Here is a 12,336-nt window from a genome sequence, read left to right on the forward strand (position 1 = left end):
GAGATGAATGAAATAAATCGCCATACAAATATATCAGAAGCTGTCATTTAGTCTTTATTTACAAACACCACACGATTTCTTGTCAGGAAGGAAACTGGTAGCAAAGGGGAAGTGCCCTGGATTAAAATGTTCTGGTGTTTATCCAAGGTTATTTAACATATGCCCATTTTTGCTTCATCCTGAAAGGCTTAAATCCTAATCATTACCAGAATCAACTCTTGCCATGGTTCTGCCCTTCCCTTGCTTCAAGGTGGTCTTTCTCATTGTATTTAAAACACTTCACAGTTTAAGCTGTGAGCAGATCAATCAATCATTGAATATGTCTGACGCATACAAAACACAGCATTTTCTGGGAGCCACATGTGTGTCTCACGTCCTTATGAAGAACAGCAAGTCCAGTATCAAGACCTGTTTTCAAGGCCTTCTGAAGAACCATTGATAATCTATGTGAAAAATCGATTTTTCAATTCTTGCCTAAAGTGGAATAAAATCTCTGGGCCTGGTATAGAGCACAGTAAGTACCGAAGTACGAAGACCAGTGGGACTCGAGGGGTGAAAAGCGCAACTTTAGAGTAGGACACACAGGACAGAGTGAGGTGGGCTTCTATTTGGCATGCCAGGCAAAGAGGAAAGGGGGCCATTCAAGTTAAGACATATTCAATCTACTCAGCAATCCCTGGCAGAACAATAACATGGTCTTCATCCAGCAACATGATAAATATGGCTTAGAATGAAGTGAACATACATTCACCCTGATTGGGGTGAGTGTTTTTGATGTTCATGGATAAATCCCATGTGATGTCCATTTTGCCAAGGATAGAGATGTGAGACACATATTGACTTAATATTCACCTCGAGGTGTTTCATTCTTTCAAAATTACACAAATACATCACTGTCTAAAAAAGGGGCGAAAGCACAACATGGAGGGTATTTCAGATCATGTTGCAGGGTTATTTCAGATTATTCTTTATTTAAAGGTCTTTATTTAAAGATATCTTTATTTCTTTATTTAAAGATAAATTGCCTTTATTTAAAGGTCAAATGGGATCCTTTATACAGATCTCATAGTGGTTAAAGCAGAAAATATAGGCAATATGTCACAATTATCAGGCCACAGTGAATGAAATCAACTGTATATAGTGAGAGGTGGGCAGTTTATATTGAATTCAGACTAAAATGCTCCATCTTGGTTTCATCTGACCACAAAAATCTGGTCCCATGACACAAATGGCAAACTCTAGATGTGCCTTCACTTGTTCATTTTAGTAATGGCTTCTTGCATGCTTCCCTCCCTCATGATCCGGCTGACTAGTCCACCTTTATCTGCTTTCTGCTACTGAACTCTGAAGTTACTGTAAATCAAAGTGACCATTGGCTTCTCTCATGGTTTTGTCTTAAATGATCACCCTGTCTAGGGAGTTTCTTAGCCTTCTGATGTGGCTTCCATTACCCGATAATAGGACCAACAGCGCCAACTGAAACATCCAGAGACTTGGGTAATTCTCTAAATGTATGCATTTGTTTTACTTTCTCTCTGGAATGGTATTTAATCTTAATTTTAACAGCCATCCCTCAGATTTATAACACTTAACTGTAGGGCTTTTCTCGATAAATTGTGGTGGTTATTTTAATCTACAGGTAAATTTTAAGGCAACTGTGTGAGAGGTTTTATTGTACAATCAAAGCCTCAACATAAGAGGAACTGAATATCTTTAGAAAATATGAATGCATTTTTATTCCATTGTTTTATTAATGTCAACATAAAATGTGGTCACAATTTTGTGGTTCAGTCTTTCAAATTCAATTAAAATTCATTTATATTTCAAATATTCATGAGCAGTCAGTTGTCACTATCGCACATAAACCTTGGCAGAGTAATCAGGACCCAAGCATGAGGAAAAGGGATCTTGTATCACCCCAAAGGGGTTTAATTTGTGATAATGACTGGCTGAATGTACATTATCCCGCTTATTACACAGCTACTTCCCAAATAAATGGGTATTGTTTCTCTTTTTTGGTCTTTTAACCTTTATTGAGGCAGACAGGAATATGAGGATTTTATATATCCCAAATGTTTTGTATAAGCTCATATTATAATTGATTTACCTGTCTCAACTTTGGAGTGATCAGTCCGCTCTGTCACCTTCTCTTGACTGATGAGGTAATCAACAATTCTCACTCCGATTGGTGGCTCTGCATGATTCCATTCTATGATGATCAGTGAACTGCTGGGTTCATATGAATGGGATAGCTTGAGCCTGACAAGAGTATAAAATAAACATAGAACATTTATGACTTAAAGTTTGACCAGGATCTGAAATTCTAGCCATTTATGCTAAGGATATTCAAACGGTAAATTCCAAGAACTCACATAGGTTGAGGCAGAGGAGCACAAGTCGGGAGTCCATCTGTGCCAAAGGCACTGGAATCACATCGACACCAGTCATCAATAACATCACCTTTAGCAGAGCACCACAGTACACTCATCATGGCCTCCTGCAGAGCCTGCATGATAAGGCAAAGATGCAGAACATGTTAAAAGTTTGAATTTAATAACCTATTAATCTTCCTCCACTAGAGTGCAGCATCTACCAGGATGACGCATTAGCATATAAACTGTATATTTTCCCTAACCTTACAATTTCTGCATTTTTTACATTTTCAAAAAACATCACGTACACTTAGTATGATTTATAAGCTGTTTTCCTCATGGGAACAAAAAATGTCCTCAAAAGGACAAGGATGTTGTTATTCACCATCTTTGTGGGGACATTTTGTCCACATAATGTTTACCTGAACCACACACACTCACAATATATATGTATATGTATATATCTTTGCAGCCTAATCTTTAATCAAACTGCATTAACTTGCCATTCCTCTGAAACAACATTGCCTTTCCCTTACAATGTATGGAGAGAAAGAAAAGAAAATTAGATTAACTCTTAAATTACATTATAAAATACAATAAAATAGAAAACAATTATATTATAATAATATTTCACAATTACAAGCATTTTTGATTAAACAAATGCAGCCTTGGTGAGCATTAGAGACTTCTTTCAATTTTTTTTTTTTTAAGTTCAATTTTCTTTATTATTATTATAAACTTTCCAAACATCGTATATGTGTTTTTATTTAAATGCTTTTAAAATAATTGTAAATATTTGTAAAAAAAAAAAAAAAAAAAAAATACTATAAAGGCTATATGTTTGATCATTTATTTTACTATGATGAGATACTGTATTGCTGATAAATTGGACATGGATACATTTAATTGACATTTTTTTCTTTTCTTATCTGAACACCTTGCTGTTTTTAATGAGCAGTACAGAATCATATCCCCATCACTATACTGGTGCACTAACACTGTCCAGCTGCAACCTTTGTTGTCCCCAGGAGGTCTCCCATCCTGGTACTGGCCAGGCTTTTCGCTGCTTAGCTTCTGTGGGTATCCTGGCAAGAGCTGCAGGGTGAGAGTACAGCATAATAACTTACAGATACCTGGTAGGTGTCGTTGCCGTTGACCAGGTCGTAGATTGGCGTGGCTTTCGTGATGTTGAGCAGCACAGGCTCTGCAGGACGTGCAGGCCCAGGGCTCATGTGGCAGAGGTGACAGGACAAAGGGCACTGGCCCTGACTGCTGCAGTCCATGCGCACCCCTGCCGCCATGCGCTTGGCACCCGAGTCCAGCAGGCTGGCAATGTATGCTGGGTAAGTGAGCGTGCGTGGTTCTTTGTCCCGCTCCTCCGACTCGTCTGACGGAGAGTTTCCTGAAAAAGACAATTCCACATGATTTTGATTTTAAAGTTAGAAAGAAATATTACAAAACAACTAATGAAAAAAAAGAAAAAGATCATATTAATATAAACAACACATGTTTATTAATAAACAATAATATAAAAGTACAAAAATATGAAAAAATTTATTTAAATTTATCAAATCTAAATAATTCAATCATTTTAAAAAAGAATATGCAAAACAAGCTGAATGATTAAAATAAAAAAGCATATACAATATGTGCTCTATCAGCACTGTTTCAAACACTAAATCATCATTTGAACTGTACATTTATTTCGTAAAGCCTTGCTTCTATTTTAAGCCCATCCCAAATTAAAATATAATATTACAATACTATTATACATTTATGTAAACGATCAAACTTAAATAATTAATTAAACATCTAGTTCAGTCATGAAACTCTAGAGGGTGCATGCTGAACAGGTACTTTACATGCAATATGCAAGCAATCCCATCATTACCACATGGCACAAGCTGATTGGCCTCTGCTGATCCTGCAGCCAATGAGATTGCTTGCTTAACTTTTAAATTGTTTGGTTCATTGTTTGATTTAAGCAAGTCTTAATTCCTCTCAATCCCTCCACCATCCCCAGATTCACCTGCCTAGATCTGCTACGGGATTTGTGTATGTCTTTTTATGTAGCAGCAGCAGCAGCATGTCTTACATGCTCACAGCAGTGTGTCTGTGCATCTATTAGCAGTAGCAAGCCCATACTTGCTCTGCAGAAGCAGCAGTGTAGCACATCTAGTCCACCAATACCAAATTCATTAACATTGCGAAATTAAATAACATGCTAAAAGTATTCAGAGAACTGTCATGACCAACAAACTAAACTGCATATCAATTTTTGCTTTATCACTCCTATTTCAGACACTGATTCATCATTTAAGCATAAAATGAAACTGTACATTTATTCTGTAAAGCTTTGCTACTATTTTAAGCCCATCCCAAAAGTATATGAACTCATAGTTGCTTACTCTGCAGACCTCCACACATACACGAAGCAATCTGCAAGCTCAACTGCCAATTAGGGAATACCCTTTCACTGCAGCACACTTTAATAAAAGACACACACACTCAAGATTTTAAAGACGCACACACAAAACAAACCACACAGAGATTTTATGAGTCAACAGTGTGAGAAGAAAATGCACTGTGAGAACACATTATTCCTTCAGCCTTTCACAATATCAGATGGGCCACGTTTAGCCCACCATTTTGCATGAGGGACACACGAGGTAATGAAAATGCAGTCTCCCGTAGTACACTTAATAATAAGACAAAAAAATAAAATAAATAAGCCCTATTGCAAACTGCAAACATGTCAGTCAGTCCACCCAAAACATGGTTTTGCTTTCATTTCAGCAAGCTTCCAGTCAAAAAATGTTACTTATTTACTTTTTTATTATTTCGGGGGAATCTGAGCAGTTATTCAATATCCAAGAATAGTCTGGTCTGCAGGAGTAGTGCAAAGGGTCATATAGTTGACCTTTACCCACTCCTACCCACTCTCAAGCTCTTTACAAAATATGGTGCTTTCTTAATTACTCATATAATTCTAAATCATCTAAATTGTATCTTCCATTGTATTTCTTTGATGAAAAGCATTGTAGCTGTGCCAAGAAAACAGCTCTTGAAAAGAAAAGATCCTCAAAGTTAATGGATTAAAAGGCCTGGAAATTGCCAATTTTGGATGCCAATCAGAAAGCTCGAGCTCCTCTGAAAATACTAATGTGTTAAAAGTGTTTCATCAAATTCCATGCCAGCTGTAGATTAAGAAGGCATTACCAATATTACTTTTAGCCGGTGCTTTAATTAGACAGAGAGAGAGAATGAAAAATCAAGAAGAAGTGAGGAAGAAGAAATAGAGAAGGCTGGAAAAAGAGAGCAACATAAACAGTGGGAGAGCAGCACACTCTACAGTGTGCCAATTTGCTTTGACATATTTTCTCTACAGCTCTGAGTTTTGACAGTTATGAAACCGGCATGATGCATTGCAGGCCAAATTAAAATAGGAGAGTGAAGGAAAACATCTCATTAGATAACTTTCATTTTAGGTGGGTGATTTGCATGAAAAAGCCCAGAAAATCTTGTCATCTGTAGTGTCTCTTTAAGCTCAGAGCTTTTCACGGTGAAGAAAAAGCCTTTGATATTCTCAGTGGTTTGAAGGATTGCCATTTATGACATGCAAATTGTCAGCTGTGACAAAGGTGAGCATTTGGAAATTCCTCGGTTTTATCACCACTGAGTATAGAAATTCCCTAATATGAGACCTACACCTAACACTAGATGGTGCAAGAACTCTGTAAGAGGGGATGCCAACCGTACATGAAACCAGAAGGGAGGGGGTGACCTAACAAATTGCATTATGTCTGCACAGATCCAAAAACACAATCTACACGATAAAGTACGAAGATAATGAACATTGCCTCCTCTTCTCATGTTCTTTGACAAGTAGGAAAAAGGATGAAACGTTAAAAATTGCTCTGCGTGTATCCTAAATCCAAGGACTCACCGGAGCTTTCAGTCAATAATCAAGCAATTTAGTCAAGCCACAGTCAAGCAATTTAAATGTGCTGCAATGTGTCGTCTGGGCTCAGGATATATTTGAACACTTGAAAATCCTTGACAAACTAATCTTGCAGGAAAGATGCATGATGATTATCACACGGTCCTTATTCAAGCACCTGCTCAGTTCGGATTGTGGTGTTAGTTTATGTCTGATAAAAGGGAGCAGAATGCTAGTCCACAATGGCATGTAAATACTCTTCCAGACAGTCCCTTTCCATCTCACTTCTCTCGCCTCTCCCGACCAGGCTTTCAATCTTCCTTGTGTTCGTTTTATTCCACCGGTTTAAGCATGCGGCCAGCTGCTGGTCTTAACTGGCATTCCCCTCTGTCTCTTAATAAAAGCTGCCGATGTGGTAAAGGTGAGAGTGACTGAGTTTATTTACCTGTGATTGGGCCTGCCTGCAGACACAAAGAGCAGTGACATCTTGTTTGTGAGGTGCGAAGGCTAAACTAATTCATCTGTTGGCACGGTGGAGCTAGTTACGCTCCCCGAGACCTCACTGTGCAATCTGACATGAACTGCTAGGCTGAGGGGCTTGAATCTGAAGCAATTTGCAACAGATCCTGACCTGCCTTACATACAACCGGCTGAGGGCTTTTTTTTTGTATTCTCAAACAAGAATGATGAGGCTTATATTTAAGCCATATTGCACAGTAATTGTCACAATGTACAACACAGGGCACTGTTTTGAGTCGGAAGGAGAGGCTGACAGGCAACAATTTTGGATGTTTTGGACAGAGAAAACCAGGTGAAAATGAGTCACATCAAAGCAGGTGGTGACCATACAAACATTGCTAATGGGAACTACCACAAATGCAATTTGTGCTGTGCACTACACTATATAAACACTTTTTGTGCAGTGTTTTGTTTTAGTTATCTTTGGATAGTTTGTCCTGTCATATTTATTTTAGTCATAAAGGCCCCGTTTCACAGCCAGGGCTTAGATTAAGCCAGGATTAGGCCTAAATTCAATTAGGATATTTAAGTAGCTTTTATAAACGTGCCTAGAATTACTGTTGTGCATCTTGAGGCAAAACAATGGCAGTGACATTTTAAGATATGTCAGGGCAAGTTGCTTTCAGTTAAAACAGCTCAAACATGAATTTTAGTCTGAGACTAGGCTCAAGCCTTGTCTGTGAAACCGGGAGAAAGTCTTTTTAGCCAGCATATAATTTTAGTACTTTAGTTGACCAAAATTTTGTTAGCATTTTAGGGGATGAGAAAGTGCAACATTTAAAAAACGTTCAAATTTGTCCTTAATGTGATAATATCCTTTCTAGACTTTTCTTCAAAAACAAAAGTGCATAGATAATATCTCGCAGTTTTGTTTCGAATCATATTTTCATTAACAGTATGTTTAATTTAAAATCTACAATAATAATAATTATTTCATGACAACTCTCTGAAGATATTTCACATGGTAATGGATATGACATATTTAATGTATTTAGTCTTGGCAGAATAGATCTGCTACGTTGCTGCTGCTGAATTGCGCTGCTGTAGATTATTGCTGCTGCTGCTGCAGTGAAAGTACAGGAACTTGCTACTGCCAATACATGCGGCGAAACACTGCTGTGAGTATGTAAGACCAATTACCCATAGAAGATCTATACAGGTGGAGCTGGGTTTTAGACGAACTCTGAAAGTGCGCTACAAACTGAAATAGTGAATGGTAACCAGCAATATAAATGTTGAACAGGAAGCTCAACCAATCAGCTTGTGCCAAGTAGTTAACGCTGTAAATATCATAAGTCTGCGCCATCTCGAGTTTCATGACAGAACTTGGCATTAATAATAATAATAACAATAAATGCAGATTTTTTTATAAGCAAGTCATTTTAGCAGACATCTAATTTTAGTTGACAAAAATAATTATTTGGCAAAATTATTTTATTAATTTCAACATGTATTAAAATCCAACAACATGTCCAACACAAATTGTCCTTGATGACCAAATAATATTCTAAGTGCATTATTAATATCTTGCGTTTATTTCTCGAATCACATTTTAGTCAACAGTGTTTTTCTTAAAATCTAATAAATAAATAAACAAATAAAATAATAATAATAATAATATGCATCCGTCTTCAATAACACTGAAGTCATAATATTAATAAACATTCATTACCAAACATTTTTGCCAGTAATTTCATTAAAGAGATGAACCCTTCTAGTTTAAGTGAGCAGTCCACTGCATCCCCTACAGCAACAGTGCCGTAATCAAATATTTGCAGTCTGCTGCAAGTATCCCTTGGAGTTAGAGGACGATCTCAGGAACAGGGATTCTGTGCCAGCCAGGTGCGGTTTCCCGGTGCCTTATCTGTCTACGCACGGCAAGCAGCTGGCATGCCTTTCACGAGCGGATTACACGCTAACAGGGCTGTTCGCTCGTACTATCATTTCCGCTTTCCGGGGGACATGCTGACCTTCAAACGCAGCTCAAAACTTTCACCCTTTTTAACTGATGGATGACTTAGAGTGTGTGAAAGACTTCTGAAAGACGCCAAAGAAACAAGATGAAATGTAAAATGACAGATGCATTAATCTGAGATTAGAGTATGGCGAGTTATTAGCCTGAGGAACATTGGATTCTTATTTCATTTCTTTGTCCAATGCTGAACTATTTTGAGTCTTAATACAAAAAAGAAGAAGAACAAAAAAATGTTAGGAGTGCTGAAAAATGCATTAAACCCCTTATCCTCGCAGTGAGAGATGATTCAACCTATCTGTGGTAAAGAAAAGGTGAAAAAATATTTTGAATGTGGAAGAAAAACTAATTTCATAGAAAGATAACATTTTGCAGTTCAGATAAAAAACAGAACGGTTTCCTCTAAGCGTTTGTTACAGAAACTGTTTGCAAGACTGGCCGTTTCCAGAGTTTTTGTTATACTTTTAAATATATTATAACTGATATATCTCTGTTTAAAGGGATACTTTCCTCTAAAATGAAAATTCTGTCATCATTTACTCAAGTCAATGGGGTCCAACAACATTTTAAAAAAGGCATACAGGTTTCGGAACAAAATGATGGCGAGTCGATTTAAAAAATAAAATAAAAATTAGGTTAGCTATCTCTTTAAGAAGAGTTGAACATGCAAATAAACAGCAACACAATGTGGGAACTAATTGGTTTGCAGAATACCGATAAAGTCGGAAATATAAGTTGAAACGCCTACTAGCAACCAACAGCACAGACTATGGCGACTTCCAAAAATGAACAGGTCTTACTTTTAGCAAGACAATTGCTAAATTTCCCAAATATTTTCCTCAATACGTGTAAAATTCCCCTGGTGCTTCTATCAAAAATGAAGCATGCCCTAACCCAGCACACATAGCGCAGCAGAGGCCAGCATTATTCAAGCGTGCCTGTGTTGCCAGTATGAGGAGACGGGTTCCACAGTGACCGGTTGAAAGATTAATTAAGAGGATAAGTCACTGGGGTCCAGTTTGTCCTGACCTCTAAAATGAGTAATCAGGGCCAGGAGATGACTGCTCCATCAGGTTCCTGTCTCAAGCCCTCATTCTGTCACACAAGCACATATACACACAGGTCACCCCGTGTTGACATGGCAACTGGCCTGCTCATTTTTTATCTTTTCTCTCCATTGTAATGGCTACATTCAGCTCTCTTGGCTTCACCTGTTTGAGGCAGAGACCATCTGTGAATGCTGTAAAGGAATAAAACAACTTTGTATCACTAAAAACCTATACAATTAGAACAAAATACATGGATAATAGAAATAACCTTAAGCTTTGCAAAGCAAAGAGTTGGTAAACAAGACCTTTTGCTGAACATTTTTGCTGAAGTACTGCAGTGATGTGACACCGATGACCCGAACTCATATATAATATAGACAGGTTCTACAGTATGCTGGAAGTGTACATATACTGAAGTCTTTTCAATGTGGAATATGTCAGTGATATAAAGTCAGCATGTCTTTTTACTTTCTTAATGCACATAATCCTGGTCATATTGTGAATAATTTAGTTGCATGTTATTCACAACACTATACCTTTCAGAGTAAGTACGAAAGAAATTAATACTTTTATTCAGCAAGGTATAAGACTGACAGTAAAGACATTTACCATGTTAAAAATATTTATATTTAAATAAATGCAGTTTTAAAATATATTCAAATATACAAAAACAGTTATGTTACATTTCTATAATATTTGAGCTTAGTAAAATGTAGTAAAAAGTCAAATGAGCTTCAAATGGCCAAAAATAACACGTTAATTGCTGTCCAGCAAGTGCTTTGTTAAGCTGTGAAGGAGAACACTACAGCAACGACAGATTAATGTGTTTCAGCAGAAAGTGAGGGCGTGCTAAATGAAGTGGCACAGTAACTGTGAAGCTGGAATGATACATCCATCATGGAATCCACCAATGAATCCTGCATATGGTTTGGGTTCTACGCCAGTGGTCTTTGAGTGGAAGAACAAGACAAATGGGTTGTATTATCAGGTTTTAATTGTCATTACTGCACAAAGATTAACCAAGTTGTTAAGTGTCGAGCCAGGTATAATTAAGAAATTAGTCACCAACAAAATAAGCAATGTTTATCAAATCCTATACTATTATTGAGCGTGCTACTCAAGCTTTGAAGTGTGATTTGACAGGACTAACCGGAACACGACATCATCATATGCAAATTTTAACACAGAAATCATTTCTGTGAGTATATTGTTTGAATCAAAGTAACAAAGCCAAGGACATGCGTTCAATTATTATGGTGTACAATTAGTGATAAAATAGGTATTTTCACACTGCATGCTAGGTTAAGCAAAGTTTCACACTTGTACTTTTGTGGCGCTAACTACGAATTGCAGTGCTAAAGTTGTACAGTGTGAAATAATGCAGTGCTAGAATGTAAAGCAACTTGTTTAGCAATGGACAACCAATCATAAAATGCTTTCGGTGCTTACCTTATTAAATATTCATGAGCTTTGTACAGCAGAAATACAAGGACAGTGTGAGAGAGATGAATGGCAATAACAGTGTTAATCTTTATAAAACTACAGTGTCAAATCAGGGTATGCACTCACTGCAAGTCAGTTTGGATAACTTCGGCATTTACACTTTGGATGCTTTCATTATATATATATATATATATTATTATTATTTTTTTTTTTTTACATAGTAGCATGTACTGTATGCAAGCAAGACTCTTAATGTGGAGATAATTTGAACATATTTTTTAATCATAACTCAGATGTTCCAAACTCTCTCTAAACAACCACTCATTTGTGCTGAGAATAAATGATGCTGGTGTACTTTAATTTTTCACCATCACCCACCATAAATCAGTCTCTATGCAGCGTCTGTAAGTAACTAATCAAGCTGAAAAATATCACTGACATGCTACATTTTTATTTGCTTTGTATCAGTTAGGGATGTTACAGTATACTGTATTTCACTTTTTATTTCAAGGTTACAGTAGCTTTTTTTTTTATACTAAAGTACATAATTGTTTAGAATAGATTGATGTGCATTTTATATGAATGCTTAATGAGAGAGTGTTAACGGTGTCATGTCAAAAAACTTCACAAGGATCCACGGATCAAAGCAGTTCCTCCATCTGACAGGTTCAGCTATGTTGAAGAGCAAGATTTCAGGCTAGATTTTAAAAGCAACCAAATCCACAGACATTAATTTACTTTTATATATTTAGATGATTTTATGCAAAAAGTCACTGTTAGCGCCGCCAGGAATGACCAGTTGAGTTAGAGAAACAACTTTTTTTTTTTTTTGCGACCAATAATAATAATAATAATAATAATATTAAACTATTTTAAAAATAACATAATAATAATAATAATAATAATATATAAAAATGTAATATGTAATGTAATAATGTAATCATATTTAATAATATGTAAGTATAAGTTTTAAGAATATAACAGATTTTTTTTTGGTCCTTTACTATTTAAAATTCCCGTAGCTCAAACAGTAGCACATGG

General features: G+C 36.5%; 1 protein-coding gene across 5 annotated transcripts in view; it reads right to left on the reverse strand.

Annotated features, from left to right (window-relative positions):
- The window catches only part of astn1 (astrotactin 1), a 242,840-nt gene that overhangs the window by 30,548 nt on the left and 199,956 nt on the right, over positions 1-12,336 (reverse strand). For 3 of the 5 annotated variants that reach the window (XM_084410826.1, XM_084410824.1, XM_084410822.1), the window contains 3 exons: positions 3,506-3,774; positions 2,373-2,506; positions 2,108-2,259 (listed from right to left, as the gene is read on the reverse strand). In XM_084410826.1, the coding sequence (XP_084266952.1) occupies positions 2,108-2,259; positions 2,373-2,506; positions 3,506-3,774 (555 nt within the window). Of the gene's footprint in view, positions 1-2,107; positions 2,260-2,372; positions 2,507-3,499; positions 3,775-12,336 lie in introns of all 5 variants that reach the window. The other 2 variants (XM_084410825.1, XM_084410823.1) reach the window with 1 other exon arrangement.

The sequence above is a fragment of the Rutilus rutilus genome (genome assembly GCF_951802725.1).
Source record: "Rutilus rutilus genome assembly, chromosome: 6".
Classification (NCBI taxonomy): domain Eukaryota; kingdom Metazoa; phylum Chordata; class Actinopteri; order Cypriniformes; family Leuciscidae; genus Rutilus; species Rutilus rutilus.